This window comes from Plectropomus leopardus, chromosome 1 (assembly GCF_008729295.1).
Source record: "Plectropomus leopardus isolate mb chromosome 1, YSFRI_Pleo_2.0, whole genome shotgun sequence".
Taxonomy (NCBI): domain Eukaryota; kingdom Metazoa; phylum Chordata; class Actinopteri; order Perciformes; family Serranidae; genus Plectropomus; species Plectropomus leopardus.
In genome coordinates, this window is record NC_056463.1 from 10,939,672 (window position 1) to 10,957,889 (window position 18,218).

The 18,218-nt window shown below is 37.3% G+C and overlaps 1 protein-coding gene and 1 long non-coding RNA gene across 2 annotated transcripts; both read left to right on the forward strand.

The window, feature by feature from the left end:
• The first annotated feature begins 136 nt into the window (after positions 1–136).
• LOC121943876 (glycine amidinotransferase, mitochondrial-like) lies at positions 137–4,793 on the forward strand. Its single transcript, XM_042487469.1, has 9 exons — positions 137–187; positions 891–1,106; positions 1,272–1,467; positions 2,030–2,220; positions 2,419–2,556; positions 3,239–3,403; positions 3,529–3,592; positions 3,691–3,807; positions 4,681–4,793. The coding sequence occupies exons 1-9, from the start codon at positions 137–139 to the stop codon at positions 4,791–4,793; spliced, it is 1,251 nt and encodes a 416-aa protein (XP_042343403.1).
• An 8,172-nt stretch (positions 4,794–12,965) lies between these two features.
• On the forward strand, positions 12,966–17,559 carry LOC121942443. The gene is made up of 3 exons (XR_006105810.1): positions 12,966–13,037; positions 14,317–14,413; positions 17,442–17,559. It is a non-coding gene; the product is annotated as an uncharacterized LOC121942443 (long non-coding RNA).
• Positions 17,560–18,218: the final 659 nt, after the last annotated feature.

Here is an 18,218-nt window from a genome sequence, read left to right on the forward strand (position 1 = left end):
TACTCTGGCACATTACTGCCTCTCAGGTTTGAGACTGAATTAGACCGATAGACATAAACTCTGTTTACACCTCAAACTGACTCAGCAGATAGCCAGTCATAATTTTTGGTGATATCTGGCAGATCATATAACAAAGATGGCTGTGGCTGATGGCCACTTCTTAGACACGCCCATGGAGCAGTTTCACGTAAACATGTTGTTTCTTGTTAAATTTCTTAAAGTCAAAGTACTCATCATGCCAGTGGCGCTGTTATCATCAACAGTTTTATTTCATTCATAATTAACCTCCTTCAAGCATCACCAACTGGCGGACCGAAACGCCATCCTATCCGGACCCAGTTTGCAATGTAAAAATGAGAACAATAAAATTCAAGGAGCGTTTTATGCTTTTTCGACGGGCGTCACTGTTTAGTTAATACGGTAAACGTTTACCGTCTCAAATGTCAGCAATTCAGTTGATTGCTGACCTTTGTTACGCAGAGTCGCGGAAGAGAGATATTGGAGAAGTGAGAAGATATGGCCTGCTCCAAAGTAAGGAAAGTATAAAATAATTTAAATATAGAGAGACAGAGATACACAGAGAGAGAGGCTGCTCCACACTGTTCACACTTTTTTTCACTTTTTATTTCTACTTTTTACTTGAGATATTTATTTCACTTGAAAATGCGGGACTTAAGGGGGGAAAGAAGAAAAGAATGTGAAAAAAAGAGAAAAGAAATTGTTCAAAGCTGTGGCACATTTTTTCAGTATCTACAATTTCGCTGAACTGAAGGCAGTTTTAAGTTGCAGATGTATTTAATTATTTATTGATTGATTGATTGATTTATCTATTTATTTATTTATTTATTATTATTATTTTTAAGTCTTGATCCATTTTCTTCCCTCCTCAGCTCAGCCGGGCAGTGATTGGATGGGTGCAGAGGGCCTTCAAGAGCACTTCTAGTCCCACATCTGCACAGCCACACGTTGTTGCAGCTGAACACGTTACTGAGCCTGCTCTGCAGGAATGTCCTGTCTGCAGCTACAATGAATGGGATCCACTTGAGGAGGTGATCGTGGGTCGTGCCGAAAATGCCCATGTGCCTCCCTTCACTGTGGAAGTGAAAGTAAGCAATAATGTTAACTTAACTTCTGTGACACACATTACGTAATGATGCTGCTGTGTATATTACCTGACAAAAAACAGCATCAAAACTGTAAAATGCTGCCTAAATTCACTTGTGACAGTATGAGGTTAACTCCATGTGGTCATGTTGTGAACCTCTCAACAGGCTAACACATATGCGAAGTACTGGCCCTTCTACCAGCAGTATGGGGGCCAGTCTTTTCCTGCGGACCACTTGAAAAAAGCTGTTGCTGAAATTGAGGAAATGTGCAATATTCTGCGTCACGAAGGTGTCACTGTCAGAAGACCAGAGCCCATCGACTGGTCCCTGGAATACAAAACTCCAGACTTCACATCATCAGGTAAAAACAAACAAAAACAAAGATAAATCACTCACTTACATGGCCCTTCATACATACTGTCAGTGCCAATTAATGTCAAAATACTGTTAAAAAAATACACAACATATATTACAGGTACTGTAGTTAAATTCTGAGGTTTTTAACTTTACTTATTCTTACAAATTTGTCTTTGCATACAAAAAAAAAAATATGATCAGTTTATTATTTTTATGGATTCAATTACACAAAAGTATATGGAGCTGTTTAAACTAGCTCCCCTTTCACCAGCTAGTGCTGTTTACTTGTTGATGCATCAGTAATAATGTTCCCTTAATAGAACCATACACTGACAAGGGCCTTTTCTGCCTAACAAGTCATTTCAATTAAGTTTAAATATGTATGTAAGACTTTTTCTTGTAATTAGACCTAAGTGTGTCTATGCCATTTCTACTTATATAAATGATCTGATTACTTTCTTCCACCATTGAAATTCATCTGTTTATGATAACAGTGTCAATGCATCACATTGCACTTCACAGAATATTCCAGGTAAGATCGTTTTGTATTGTTGGATCTGTTGTAGGCATGTACGCTGCCATGCCCAGAGACATCCTCATGGTTGTGGGGAATGAGATTATCGAGGCTCCTATGGCCTGGAGAGCTCGCTTCTTTGAGTACCGAGCCTACAGACCTTTGATCAAGGAGTACTTCAGAAACGGTGCTAAATGGACCACTGCTCCCAAACCCACTATGGCTGATGAGCTGTATGATCAGGTGAGGCCTTATCTTGTGAGATTAGAACAGCACAGCAGCAGCACTTTTTAACCTCACCACAAAGTTATCCCCGCATTAAAACGCCTTGTTTAGGTTCTTCTAATTCACTGAACTCTTTGTCATGCACTGTTTACTGCCCTGTGCATGGCAAGAGATTGCTGATGAACTGTTACATCATTGTTGCATGGTGTCTGTCAGGACTATCCCATCCGCACAGTGGAGGACAGACAGAAGCTGGCTGCTGAGGGGAAGTTCGTGACCACAGAGCACGAGCCCTGCTTTGATGCTGCGGACTTCATCCGAGCTGGGAGGGACCTTTTTGTCCAGAGGAGTCAGGTATGACAGCTATTAAATCTGTGAGGTGTCCACTATCTGATATGGAGGGAGATTTTCCATAGGTGCAAATTCTGAAGTCCAAGTTAAATGTCCATTGCAACGTGCACAACGAATGATTAGATAAATGTTTGGTACTGCTAAACTGTAGATGACCTATAGCAGTGATACTCAACTCAAGCCCTGATAGGCGACCCACTGACCATATTCTAATTAACAACTGCAATTTCTTTGTACTTTTAATGTAAACAAGGTGCCAGACTGCATTAAATAAGTATCAGAATAGAGCTTGTTTATTTAGTCTCCCCGACCCCTGACAGGTCAGAGCTAAGCCCCAAATGTCTTAGCTTCTTGGCACAGATACTTGAGGACAGCAACCGTGAAAATGTTGAAAACAGGCAATTCATTCATTATATATACTGATAAACATTGTTAATATTTGTTAGTTAACTGGGCCCCTGGACTCCTGTCATTCTGCACAAGTGGCCCCTGGAAAAACAAGTTGAGTACCCCTGACCTACAGGCATCTCTGTGTGTTTGTGAATACAAATTTACTTTTTATTTGCTCAAAAACTATACAGGTACATGAAAGTTCAAGCATTTGTATAACTAAACATACACCATACATAAATTCCTAACACTTCTTCTACTGTTTTTATTTTTATTCTTTATTTATTTTTTGCAGGTTACAAATTACATGGGTATTGAGTGGATGCGCCGCCATTTGGCTCCGGACTACAAGATCCACATCATTTCATTCAAGGATCCAAACCCCATGCACATTGATGGCACTTTCAACATCATCGGGCCAGGACTGGTGCTGTCAAACCCTGATCGTCCATGTCACCAGGTACTGCTGGATGCTTTTCATTTCTCACAGTGTCCTGTGCTGTCCTCTTGTGGACTGATACTTTAACTGGACTGACATCATAAAGAGCTCCATGTTCACTTCTTCTCTTTGTCCTTTGACCTCAGATTGAAATGTTCCAGAAGGCCGGCTGGACTATTGTGAAACCTCCGACACCTCTGATTCCTGATGGTGACTGCTTAAACTGGTCTCCTCTTACATAAGCAAAACACATTTTTTTTGTTTTTTTACTGAAAACAACCTCAACATTTCTCTCCCTTCCTGTGTAGACCACCCACTGTGGATGTCCTCCAAATGGCTGTCCATGAACGTCCTGATGTTGGATGAGAAGCGTGTTATGGTTGACATTAATGAAAGCAGCATTCAGAAAATGTTTGAGAGCCTCGGTAAGTTTGATAATTCAAGTTTTTTTTTGTCCGATTTTGAATTGTTTAATGGTCCAATGTGTCAGATTTAGGGTGGGGGGTTTTTTAATATCTTTCATGCCAAGGACTCCTTAGCTGAAAGACAGATGGAGCAGGGACTTTCTACCAAATATTTTGTTTAATACTGAATTGCATTTTAACTGGATGGATGGAGATTGTCAGGCAGAGAGCCACGCCAGCCTCAGGCTGCAGTCTTGACCTGTATTTACTTTTTAGGTTGGCCAGGGAGGAAAGTCCACTGGTCACAAAGATAAGGTTATGCAAAAGGAAAAATGTCATGTATTCACATTTATTTATATTTTAATTTTTGAAAAGGAAAAAAAAAAACAAACAAATAATAGTTTGGCGCCCCCCTGCAGTAACTCTGAGGAGCCCTTGGCAGTCACAGTACACCTGTTGAAGACCTAGTATTTATGGGCATCTATCAGCAGAAATATACAGTATACAATATTCATCGCTATGTTTTCTTCAGTGTATAGTCACCTGCAAATAAGAATCCTGTTTTTCGTTCTCTTACAATGAGCTGATTATATACACATTTGGAGCAGGTCCCCTACCACAGAGTCCACCATGTTGTTCTACAGCTACAACAGAGAAATCACAAATCACTGACCCCAGACAGGACATTTGTGTTTTCACATCAGCCACCTTAGTTCCACTCGACTTGCACATGAGAGAAGTTTCAGTTGGCTGCATTCTGCCACCTCACCACTAGATGCTGCTAAGTCTTACACATTGGACATTTAAGATACATTTCAACAGATGTTTTGATCATCCAACTTATCTGTTAGGAGAATACACTGTATTTGATGCATAAATGTGTATTTGTTGCAGGTATCAAGACCATAAAGGTGAATATTCGCCATGCTAACTCCCTGGGTGGTGGCTTTCACTGCTGGACAACCGATGTCCGCCGCGGCGGACATCGGTTGTCCTACTTCCACTAGCCTTGCCAGAAACAGGCAGTTTTTATTGAGCTTTAAAGATTAAAGCCTCAGTCCGGAATATTAATTCCACTTTAATTATTGAATCTTTATCATCAGTCGAGCATGTCTTTTAACACTAATCACAAATCTACAGTTGGCAAATTTTTGAATACACGTTTGAAATTTGTGTGTTTGGGTGTCACCTGCTGCAGCTCAAAGCCAAAGCAGTTTATTCTTTAAACCTGGATAAAACAAACTTAATGATCTTGATGAAGACAGGTGGCACCAAATATATGAATTGTTTTGATTTGACATCGTTGTGCATAACAGGGCCTTTGCAAACAGCTTTGTTCAGATACAGTATATTAACTGCGTGTTTATGTATACACTATATATACTCAATAGTAACAAAACAACCTAACTTTACTTTGATCAGTACTCATGTGCATGTGCCTATTTTTCTTCCTTATTCCCATGTTTATTCCTCATGTGAGAAAGTATCACTTTGTGACAGAATCACCTAAGTTTAGAAGTAGAAATAAACATTTTTTGAGGTAAGAAAGTAATTGTTCATACTGAAATATTTTTTTGAGATAGTATAGTAATAGTAATATCGCCAGTTTTGTAGTTAAATGAATCGAACTTAAATCACATTTATTATGTGTCTATGTAGATAACTTTCATACAAGTTGTTCTAATGTTTGTCTGTTGACTGTATGCTAAGATAGTTAATGGATACAAGAATCTGGGTTAACTGTGACTATACGTGAAAAAATGTAGCTTTTTATCCTGTGCAAAATTCATTTCATGTCACATTTCACCCCAGGCTATGTTACAACCATCACAACAAACCTCGGCTGGCCCTAAATACGCTGCCCAAAGGTTGGCCAATGTGTCATTTTGGAGGGGAGCAATTTTGGTAGTGATTTCTTTAAAAATGTATACAGTATGTTCCTATTGTTGAAAAATGCATGATGGCATTGCAGCATTGGTAGCTTTCTACGTGCTATCAGTACTTTTTTGATCACTCCAATTTTCCATGTTTTTTTGAGCCATTTCACACAAAGAGCCAGTATAAAAGAGATTAACTCCCACAGAATATCATGACATCATATTGTAAATCTTGGACAAAAATCTATTTTAAAGTCAAATTTTTATGACACAACAGGATTTGACCTCTGACCTCTATTGCTGCAGTAGGGACAATGCTGAACACCCATGCAAATGCTCTCATAACGAACTTCTTATTGATCTGATGTGCCTATAGATACCTTATATCACAGAAACAAAAATAACTTTTAAATGATATGTGACATGAATAACAATAATACTCTCATCAGGATAAACATACCTTTGTGTAGTTTTTTTTCTGACAGAATGTACAAAATTTTGGATTCTGTTTCGGGGGTCTTATAAAAAGCTTTCTAAACAGCAGAAACATACATCTTAAAAAATAAAAAAAGGCTCAGGCTGAAGGTAAGGGATGTGGGCCTACCTGTTGCCTTGCTGTCCTGGAACTGATCCAATAGCTATCATTTGTTGAGCTCGCTGTCTGTGGTCCGACACTGTTTGGCATTATTTGTAGTATTATTTGTATTATTTGTAGACATTAAACATGCGGGCAATAACTTGGAACAAAGACTTCATCAGGAAAAGGAGGAAACTCCACCACTCATCTTCCTTGTTGCACTTAGAGACATCACTCACCAACTGTTTTGCTCCACCTAGTCCTTAATAGCCTCCCTTCATTACTTTAGCACTCCCTCTTTCAAAAAAACACAGGCTTTACACCTAGATAAGGCCAACCCACCCAACCTGCTAGCCATGTGGTGACACAAATAACCTAGGCTGTGGGGTGACTTGTAATTTTTCCACTCCTTGTGTCTGAGACCAAATCATACATATTCTGTTTGTATTACAGAGATGAAAGCTACAACCTCTGATAACAGAAACATGAAACTAGTTTGTTTCACATTAGATTGCACTGGCTTGAAAGTGCTCCATGATACAGACAAAACTGCCAAAAATGTTACAACCATCACTGGTCTGCCCTGCTCATTTCACCTGACAGACTTTTCAGTGAGAAAAGGGTAAGGAATGAATTCATAAAGTTTATTTAGTATTAACATAGAAGAAATTGCGCGTTAATTCGCTAAAAATACTACCTCTGACTACTTTTTGCATTTGCAGGAGTCAGGTTTACGTGATCAAATATGATGCAATGCTTCTCCCGCTGACACATCAGCTTGGTTAATGTTTACAGGCATGAAGGTGTTACAGTAAACGTATGCAAACATGTCCACGCTCAGTGCAAATGATGGGGCAGTTCATCAATAAGGTAAGAAGATATAACAGATACAAGGTTCTCAGGTCAGTGTGACCCAGAATGGCCACATTTATTCAACACATTTTTATAGGTATATTTATTCTACTAATGTTTTTACTTTTGACTTCTTCTGTACTACACCTTGGAAGAAAATATCATACTTTTTACTCAACAACATTTATTTGATAATTACAGTTACTCCACATTAAAAGTTTCAACCAAATACATGATTGGCTAAAATATGATGCATTGTTAATAATAACACTGATTTAAAGATTATGAAGAAGTCCACCTCGACAATAATAAAATGCAGCTAACATGAATGCATTTTCTTATCTTATTATTACCAACACTTTTTAAACTCACTCAAAAAATACGAATAAAATTAAATTAAATGAAATCTTTGAATGCACTACAAGTAAGAGGGAAAATATGCATTTTTGATTTGGGATTGAATTGTCCCTTTGAAAATAGTGCTCCATTTGGTTTAAGTGAGTGGCAGTCAAAAGTATTCTTAAAAGTCAAAGTACTGTTCATGCAAGTGGTCCTATCCGGACCCGTGGCCAGTTTGCAATAAAATGTAGAAATGAGAATAAAAATCTTCACGGAGCTTTTTTTTTTTCTTTTTCGACGGACGCCACTACTAGTTAATACGGTAAACGTTTACCTTCTCAAGCGAGCCAATCAAATTAATTGTTGTTACACAACCGCGGAAGAGAAATATGGGGAAAGTAAGGAGGTCACATCCATGGAGGAGATATGGCCTGCTCCAAAGTAAGGAAAGTAGAAAATAATTTAAATAGAGAGAGACACACAGAGAGAGAAAGAGAGATAGACTGCTCCTCACTGTTCACACTTTTTCTAAAAAGTGGCACTTTTTATTTCTACTTTTTACTTAAGAGACTTGTTATTTCACTTGAAATGTAAGCCTTAGCTTCATTTTGCAAGGAAAGGAGGGGAAGTAGAAAAGAATTTGAAAAAAGAGAGAAAAGAGATTGTTAAAAGCTCTGTTTACACGTTTTCTAAAATAGGCATTTTGTTATTCAAAGGGATTATGGTCTGTTTTCTGTTGTGCTGGAGGCCTGAAGTTCATTGTGCTGGGACTAACTTTATTTATGCAAAGGCAACTATTTGTTTTCAATACAAGTGCCATAATGCGTCTGTATGTTGAAGTTGTTGAAAATTGACTGTGAATATTGTTACAATGATATGGAATTGTGCGTTGTTGAGTTTATTTGATAGACATTATGAGGTTCAGACCTTTGCTGGGAGGAAATTTTAGTAATTTGACCTCTTTGAATTTCAGTTGAATACCCCTGCACCACAGAAAACAAATTTTACCCTGTGCATTTTCGGTACTGACCCCTGTATGTACCTGTGATCAATTTAATTTCTCCTTTTGGATAAAAAAAAGTTTAACTTAAATATCTTTTCATTTATTTCTCTGGCACTGTATCTGATGCTAGAGATTGTCGTAACGTGAAGTGCACTTAAAAAATACTTAATACAAAAATACTTTTTGCTGTCTCAGAATTCAAAACTTTGTCTGCAGGTTTGTGATTGTCTGATACCAAATAAACCATAAATTACAATATGCTGAAAGGTAAATAAAGGAGGGAAAAAAACCATTAAACTGTTGATATCTGTATTCTGCTGCCATCTAGTGGCGGACACTACAGATAGCACTATGAAGTTGTGAAACTATTAGAAAAGAAAAAAAAGCTCCTGAATGACACAAATGATGACTTATTTAAATAAATTTGAGACCACAATATTTAATTCAGCTGTATCGAATAGAAAACTTAAATATGAATACTTAATGTGACATTTTAGTACATGACATGTTTATCCTCGCTACTAATAACATAACATTTGCGCTGAGAAGGCAACATTTAAGACAACATCCTAAAGATGTTTAGATCGATTCAGATCCAAACTGAATGAATGAATGAATGAATTATTCTTTATTTCTAAATGTAAAAACAAAACACACATTAAAGCAAATGAGCTTTAGAGCAAGTGCAACTCTGAAAGTTTGCACACTAAAAAAGTCTGTCAACTTACACATCAAACTCAAAATGTTGGTATTCTTCTACTGCTTTGTATTAAATCTACATACTTTGTTCACTATTTCTCAAACTTTAAGTTGCTCCCATCTTAATGATAAGCTGTTTTTTTGTTTTTTTTATCAGCATTTGTCTGCACTCACATATTTTTATTTCTTTTTAATTGTCTCAAGTATATTGCTGCAGCACTCCCTGCTCCTCACACAAGATCAAAGCGGGACTTGAAACAGTCCATTTGCCAGAAGAAAATGTTGGCTTTCTGTGTTTGTGCAAACCACTAATATGTTACATTTGCACATTTAATACTTATCATATCAGTGTTACAAAAGTGACAGCATTTCAGCTAATTTTGTCATCGTTATGTGGAGGGGATGGTGGAGGGCGTTACACATAGGCAAAATGCCTGCCAAGCTGCAGACCACTGTTTTAGACCAACTAACAAAAAAACTGTTTTTAAATTTATTATCAGGTTATTGCTTTGTTTCCAGTGGCTTTTTAGGCACCAAACATTGGGTTTTTTAGCGACCAGTCACTGTTTTTCCATCGTGGAAAGTGCCATAAAAAGCGCTTGTTTTTCACCAAGACATAGCTGAACTTCCAGCTGGGATTGTGCCACCAAAACTGGGTATTTTAAGCCAAAACATGATCTTTTCCAAACCATAACCAAGTGCTTTTTGTGCCTTAATCTACCCACAGTGTAGCAAGTTCAGGAAACCAACTAAAAGCTGCTGAGAAGCTGAGGTTGGGTTTACTCATTTGACATGTCAATAAAAAAGATTTGCTGAGCTCCCCCCCAAAACATGTTAAATAAATTTTATTAGTGAAAAGAATCAACTTATTGGATCGTGCAGTGTAGTGGCATTCCTTCTCAGTGTCAAAAAGGCCACTCAGGAGATGACAGGAGATGTAATCCAGTTTAAAATCTTTACTGAAAAAATGTTAAATTACACTCAGTCACTCAGTAGAAAAAGCACATGCTCCCGTGCCTCATGCAGCTCTCTGCTCAACTACACTGCACACGACGTCAAGATTAAAGGGAGCGTCCTATCAAAATTCAACATGCATGCATTTTTATCTTTTTACGTTTTGATAAATAACTAACATAACTACAGTGTCTGAACTGAATGAATTTGTATGATTGTTAACTTATTTTCATATTGTGGTTCTTACATGCACTAACTTAGAATTAAAATAATCACAGCAAACAAAGAAAGTGAGTGTCAGACAAGTAAAGCAGGGCTTGACCTCAGACTCTCAGTGACTTTTTGTTTGTTTCATGCATTTGCAACATTTTTGTCAACCAAACATACAGCGTCCCACTCACCCTCACTCCCAGTAATCACACAGTTATGAGTCAGTTATGAGTGTCACCGCACATATCCATGTGGCCCAGCTCTCCCAATAACAGCAATCACAAAATAATAAGTAATAAAAACAAAACACTCACATGAAATGTAACAAAACCATCCCGAACCTTATTAATATTACAGATTTCACTCCTTTCTAAATGAATCTCTCCCCCACACACGTTAACCACAGCATTGTTGAAATGTTAAATTTCAACATGAAGGTTCAACATATCTACTTACTATAACATGCAATTGTAACATATCTGTGGTTTGTCAAAATGTACAATCCAAATACTTCTGGAGTCAATTGGATTCTTCAAACTGTGACCAAAGGTGAACACACTAATGCCTTTAAAAGACCTCTTTTTAAAGGTATCCATTTAAGAGTGCATCTGAATTCACAACTTCAACAGGACCAAAACAGTTTCAAGAGACACATCCGGGCTATGTGCGGCTCCCTGACATTTGGCACAAGCACGCTGCCTATTTAACTGCTTCACCTTTGTCACAATGTGACTTGGATCAGGCACCGCAGGCTGAATGCTATCAGGCTACAGCTGCGGCCTGTGACGAGGCCTGCAGCTTCCTCCCACGCTGATAAATCACATTCAGAATCGCCCTCTGAATTGAAGGTGACTGTGCGTTAGGACAGGTTCACTAGAAGTCGCTTCTCGTCACAGCTGTTCAGTCGCACCTCATTTTCAACCACCCTCTGCTTCTATGTATTAGTCTTCTGCAGATGGATTGCTTGTTTGTACAGCTGCTTAATTGCGCAACAGCTGCCTCAAACAACTGTCTCTAAACAGGAGAATTGATTGGGATCTGGTAATGATTAGGCTCCAGTGTCTGCGGGGGAAACAGCAGTCATCTTCTCATATTCCCTTCTCAACCATGGGTGACTTAAGAGTCTGAATTTGGTCCAGAAAATTCAGCCAGAGAGAAGCTACATGTTCAGATCTCCAAAGCTTTACAAAGCATACATGCAGCATATCAATAAATGTGTCTCAGAGCGGTGCCACGCTTTCGAGCGACACCGTCTGTGAACCAAGCCTCAAGCGGGCTCTGTGTTTGGATAATTCTCCCCAGGAGAAATTTTTTAAAATCTCAACAGCTTAACTGTCCGTTTTGAAGCATTTCTCAAACAAAAATCTTTTAAATAGGGTTTTCAAAGTTTTGATGGCCGAGTGCTGGGAGATGTTTTAGGCCCAGAATATGACTGAGGGCCGCTCATAAAAAGTACACACATTATGACATTTTCTTTTAATGTCTTTTCAATAACATTTTTTATTAACACTTTACAAAAAGTTGAATAGTTAAAGCTGATGTAACACTCATATTACATTATAGTTTTCCACTTTTTAATACATTTGAAAGTAATTAAATAGAGATATTAGTGTTTGACATTAATTGTATCTACCCACAGCAGTCAAGTAACAGCATCTGCAGAGGTACAGCAATGCCACTTGCACAAACTACATGCAGAACTGCACTAAACTGTAATATTAGAACTGGCAGTGATAATATCAGCAATTTGTTATGTTGATCTATGATCATGATTGCATGTGCTAACAATTTGGGAGGAATATTTATCTTTATTCCTAATATTTATTCATAAGTACTGCCTAGTCTCAGATTAATGTGCAGAAATGTTGGGGGGGGTGGGGTTGCCTATTTTTGGACAAACATAAGCTACATGGTGGTAATGTAAGATGCTGAAAATGAAAAACACAGAAAACGTCACACATAATTTTGGTCAAAATCAAAGCAGTAGAGAACAAGACATCCTGAATTTCATCTGATTCAGCTCCAAAATCGCTGTATAATGCAATCAAAAGTAGCTTTCTAGACTCTTTCTGTCCGATAAATGACCTCATCTTTAAACCCTATGCCCTCAGTTTGTAACACAGACTGTTTTGAATTTGTAGACTCCAAGACCACCCACAAAAAGTTAAAAGGATATTTAACGATTGTTTTAACAGACTGTATCATACCACTATACCAGTGATGAGTGGTGGCCTTTACGTGAAAAATTTCTTGATTTTTTTGAAATTCTTTTATTAGTTGACTGATATCCAATTAGTTCAGGAAATGACCAACATTTTCAAAACAGAAAGAAAAGTACAATTAGTCCTTGGTTTCTTAGTCTAAATATAGGCCAGGGTCACTTATAAAAGAAGTCAAAACAGTGCGTTAAAGCTCTATCACCAGTATAAACTAGCAAATTCACTGCTATCATATAATCATGTTATTCAGTGGAAAACTTTACTCGTCATACTTTTGTGAAAAAGTTTTTCTCTTTGTCAAAATGGTTTGTTCCTCTAATGGCCTTTAAATAATACAAACTTTTTTTAAGGATTCCTTTAAATGCCATTTTCTATTTTCTCTCTTTTTGTGATTACAGGAAGTTGGATTAATATTTGATATGCTGGAGTTCTGGTCTCTAAAACACATCATTCATTCAGCCGTGTGTCGCTGACCTGCAGCAGAGAGGACAGTTTATAGGATCCTGAGTTTATCCACATCGGTGAGGTTTCATGCACATGCTTTAATCTAATTTGTCTTAACGTTTCCATTGTAAAATGAATGACAGTTCTGCACTGGATAGCTGCCAAGAACTGCATGTTGAACAAAGATACTGTAAGCACAATGTGGGCAGACAATACATAATACAGCAGCATCGCCGCAGACAATGTAGTGAAAAAACTTTTTCTGTGTTGCGTCTGGACGTATGAGATACAGCCACTGAACTGTTCAGTCATGGGCAGATAATGAGACAATGGACACCTGGGCACAGACGTGCAGTAGGCCCTACAACCTCTCCCACACAGGAGCAAGATACACAAACTTTATAGTTGTTTGCCTTCTTTTTGTTGTTGTTTGGCATTTTTTTGTGGTCATTTTGTGACTCTGTGTGGTTGTTTTGCCCCTTTTGTTGCTGCTTTGAGTCTCTTTGTGTCTCCTTGCAGCAATTTTGCATCCCTTTTGAGTAGTTTTGTCTGTCTTTGTGGGTTTTTTTTGCCTGTTTCGTAGTTGTGAGTGTCTTTGTGTCTCCCTGCAGCTGTTTAACACCCTTATAGCCTATAGCAGCATTATGTCTCTGTTGTTTTTCCCTTTTGTCGTTATTTTTTGTCTGTTTGTGTCTCCTTGCAGCTGTTTTGCATTACTTTTCAGTAGTTTTATGTCTTTTTGTGGTGTGTTGGTTTAAAACCACGAGGTGTAGAATATGGTCTAAATTAAATCTGTTTGCGCCCCCTTGTGTCAATATTAGTTAAGACACGAGCAGACTGCAATGCACAATACTTGAAAAGTGTTTGGTACTTGCAAAATGTGATGAAGAGAACCTTTTTTAAAAAATAAAAATCTTTTGAAGACAACTAATATGGCCAAAGTGGGATTGTTTGACAGCTGCAAAAATGATAAAGTAAAAGTGTTGTGCTGCTGAGTATGCTTTGATCTACAGGGGAATTATTCTTAACAAGATAAACTGTTCACTAGTTAAGACTGAAGATTTCTGCTCTCACTCAACATTTCCTTAACATCTGAATAGTTTGATCTAATGTTTTGAGTTATGTTTAGAAAGTGTTTGCCCATGACCTTCTTCCTAGTCGTGTTTTCTCTAATTTTATTGTGGTGAATCCCAGTGGACAGTACACCAGTTTTCTTGCTGTGTTTTAACAAATCTACTGTAAGCCCACCTGCTGTTTTCTAACGAAACAAGACGACCTTGAGTGCTAGAAGAAGCACTATTGCTGTTTGATACAATATTGCTATATGTTTTTTGTTTGTCTTTATTGTCCTTGCAGGGCTTCTTGATTTCCTGTTTAGTCGGGGACACAGAGGATGGGGGATCCAATGAGGATGGTGAACTGGGACAGGGAGATTAACTCCTTTCAGTAAATGGTAATGTAGCTCTTGAGCTTTACACACTATGACCACATGCTTCTAAAGCATACTATATGTGCCCAAGATACCACAACTACAAACCCATAAACCTATATTGTATTTACGAATTGAGAGAAGTCAAAGAAATATCTGCATTGCAAAATAAAAGTGGGGTTAGGTGGGACAGTTGACTCTTTAACCCTTTAAAGCCTGAGCAAATTGGCTTGATTTCCTTCACAAACATATAACAATTACCTAAAATTAGCAAGAAAGTACTGAAAAGTACAAGTAAATTACCTGAAAAATAGTAAAATAAATGACTAAATGAATAAATAAAAGTTAAAAAAAAGTCAAAAAATAAAATAAGTGAACTGGAATAAGTGCTTAAAAATTAGAATAATTTTGTGATGTAATTTTCAATATATAATTCTGAGAATTATTTCCCTAGCTTTGTCCTTTTTCCCGTAGATATTTTCTCTAGCTTTCAAAAATATTTTAAGCTACTAATTTCTTGCAATTTATGGAATATTTCTTACCATTGCTGTTTTTTCCCATGTTTTTGACAGGAATTGCATCAATTTGCTCAGAGTTCAAAGGGTTAAAGAAAACTGTCTCCTGCTAATATGAAAATGTTCTGGTATACTGTTGCATCCTCATTTTTCTTTCTCGCTGTAAACGTCAACAGTTAGAAATTTCAATAGCAAAATTAATTTGATTGAGTATTTAACCCACCAAAATTGAGCCTAAATTGAGTTACAGACTAATTAAGTTTTAATTTTAACTTTAACTGTAAAAAAATAAAAGTCCCTTTTTGTGTTATTGAATGTGGTTAAATTGATTTGAATGCCTGGTTTCAGAAATGCAGGTGTTTATTCTGCTTGAAAAAGCTATATTTATAGTGGAAGACAGTCAAATATACTGTACGCTTCAGTCAATATCAGACTCATTTTCAACAATTCAGTACTTTCAGTTTGGACAAGTATTCAAGTTTGTGTATCTTAAACTACACTTAAATGCCACTTATAATCAGTGCTGGAAGAATTGTATCAGGACAGTTAAAGGATATACAACTGGCACAATAAAAATGTATGCGATAGTGTGAAAAAACATATTAAACAAACAAAACAAACATATTTTAAGTTAACTTTCCTGCAGTGGCCCAACTGAAGAATGTAGCAACACAAAGTACAATGATGATAACTGATGACCAAACACACATAAATGACAGAAGTGTGAATACAGAAAACATGTCATCCTCTCATGAATAATGCAGCCAGAGAAAGCTTATAAAGTATTAAACATAATCTGCCAGTGGATTTATTTATGTGCCGTCATCTCTCACATCTCTAACACAGATTTATTTAACACTTACACTCTTTGTATTGAACTAGTTTTGTTTTATGAAAGCAATAAAACATCTGCGGCTGTGATTTTAAAGTTGGTTTAAAGGTTTATTTTTTCATGCTCTGTCTAAAGCGAGCTAGCCACAACTCCATATGATATGTTGCTTTAAGCTCAAACAAAGCCATTACCGTTGATACTAACGTTGAATCAGTAATGAGCTGTAATGTGGACAGGGTGTATTGCACATCCAACTGAGAATCAACAGCAAATTCTGCCGCTCTGGTCAGGTTTTAGTCTGTTGCAGGCCATTGTTCCAAAAGCCACACTCGTGCTTTTTGACATGCAATAAAGGGATAGTTGAGATTACTTGAAATGGTGTTGTGTGGGGTACTTATCCATAGATGGTATACTACAAACAGTAAATGTAAGTCACCACGCCCCCAGTTTGGAGAAGCAGGCTGGAGTCTGACATGGAGGGTAAGCAATTTACTGCTGCAGACACAACAAAATGTATTTTAGCCACCTAAAAAAAAATCAATATCAGTTTAAGTATATGCTATACTGAGAGTATTTTTGCTACTAAATGAAGCCATCATATCATGCTCTTCAAAACCAAACATTAAGAAGAACAATTATTTAATATTGCTGCACATGAGCTGTTGGTCTGCTGCTGCCTCAATCAGTTTTTTTGTTTCTGTTAATGTGTAACTAATGGGTTGGTTCGCTTTCACCAAAGTCAGACAATAACAAACTAACTGATCGAAGCAACGTTAGATCAGCAGCTGCCGTGTTCAGTGAGCTAAAATTACCATTTTTCTCAATGGAGTCTGGCTTTGAATAGAGCATAGATGTGGAACTGAAACTGGCCACGGCCTCCTCATCGAAAACGGGCTCTCTGATGACAAATGGTGAAAATACTCTCAGTATAGCGTACGCTTAAACTGATATCGATTTAGATGTATTTATTGAAAACTGATTTTTCATCCATCTGCATGAATGTTTTTTTCACAAATCTGATTTGATTTATTTAGCACATTGAAATGTTATACATTTCAATAAAAGGAGACATGTCATGCTGTCTTTTGTTTCATGTCTCATTGTATGTCTCTTTTGACTGTTGACTGTTACATGTTGCTGCACTTCTTTTCACTTGTTCTGTTATCACTGTATTTCACAAAAAAAAATTATACTGATTTTTTTAAAAAAAAGTTTTTAGGGGCTATGTGTTTTGCTGACCCCGATCCACAGCAGCACATTGCTTAGTGTGTCGGACTCTGCTTCTCAAAACTGCAGGCGTGCAAAATGACATCCCTATCTGTCCCTTTAAAGTGGAATTCCAGCAATTTTACGCTTAAAGGTCAGTTTGCTCGTCACAAGGAGCACCACTCTGCCCAGCTCAGTAACCAGAGGTAAATGTTGGCATTTTGCAATTCTGCAAACCACGAATATTTTACATTTCCACATTTTATCAGTGTTTCTAAAGTGACCTGATATATGAGCTGACTATGTCATCATGGAGGTGGAGGGGGTGGTGGACAGTGGATGGCATGTCACCTAGGTGCCGAGCTGGAGACTGCTGTTCAAGAACAGCAAACCACAAAACTGGTTGTCTATAGTGAGCTATTGCTGTGTTTCTACTGATTCTTTTATCTATCTATTATCTTAATATTATTTTTTGGCTTCTTTGTTTTTATTTGATAAGACAATTGAATATAGAAACAAGACACGGGGGGAAAGACAGAGGACAACATGCAGCAAAGGGCCACAGGTCGAATCGTATTCTGGATGTAGCCTCTTGGGATTCAAACCCTGTATCTCTGAACCCGCAGAGCAGGTGACTTACTCACTACACCACTGGGACCACTTTTCTTTTTAAACTGGAAACACAACAGTCAAAATGTTTGTGATGAAATTGTTAAAAAAAGATCACACATCATTCTCCTGGTTCTGGATGTACTGCCAAAGATCTTGGTTAAAGAATTAAATGAAAAAGAAAAATGCAGTGTATACAGAACAAAAAATAACAAGATATTAAATATCACTGCAGATTTACTGTTTGGCTGAGCACCATTTGGACCACAAGCATGCAGAGAATGTCTGTGTCTGTTTTTGTAGCATTTGATTGAAGACTTGTGGAGATATATGTGTTAATTGATTTTGCATATTTAGAAAGACGTAGACTGACAGACTTCTGAATCGATCATAGTTTGCAGTGAGGCAAACTTTTGTCACAATTCAGTGGATGAGAGTTCATCCCAACAAGTGACAGAAGTCTCTGACAGATTGAGGACTCTTACTAGTCAAAACAAAACTGATAATGGACAAAATAAATAGAGTAAGGAGGAAAAATTAGTTCGTAGTGACTTTTTAAACAATTATTATGAATTATTTTTCTTGTCAGTATTTATGCTAAACTTACTTTAGTACTTTAGTACTTTTTTTACTAAAAAAAATAGAAAAGCATGTTTGCACTGGGTAT

Bases quoted from the DNA above. Each gene is read 5' to 3' on its own strand.
- LOC121943876 (XM_042487469.1), top strand. From the start codon at position 137: ATGGCTGTGGCTGATGGCCACTTCTTAGACACGCCCATGGAGCAGTTT. The intron at 188-890 runs GTAAACATGTTG...TTCCCTCCTCAG, and splicing joins CGCCCATGGAGCAGTTTCAC to CTCAGCCGGGCAGTGATTGG. The intron at 3,404-3,528 runs GTACTGCTGGAT...CTTTGACCTCAG, and splicing joins CTGATCGTCCATGTCACCAG to ATTGAAATGTTCCAGAAGGC.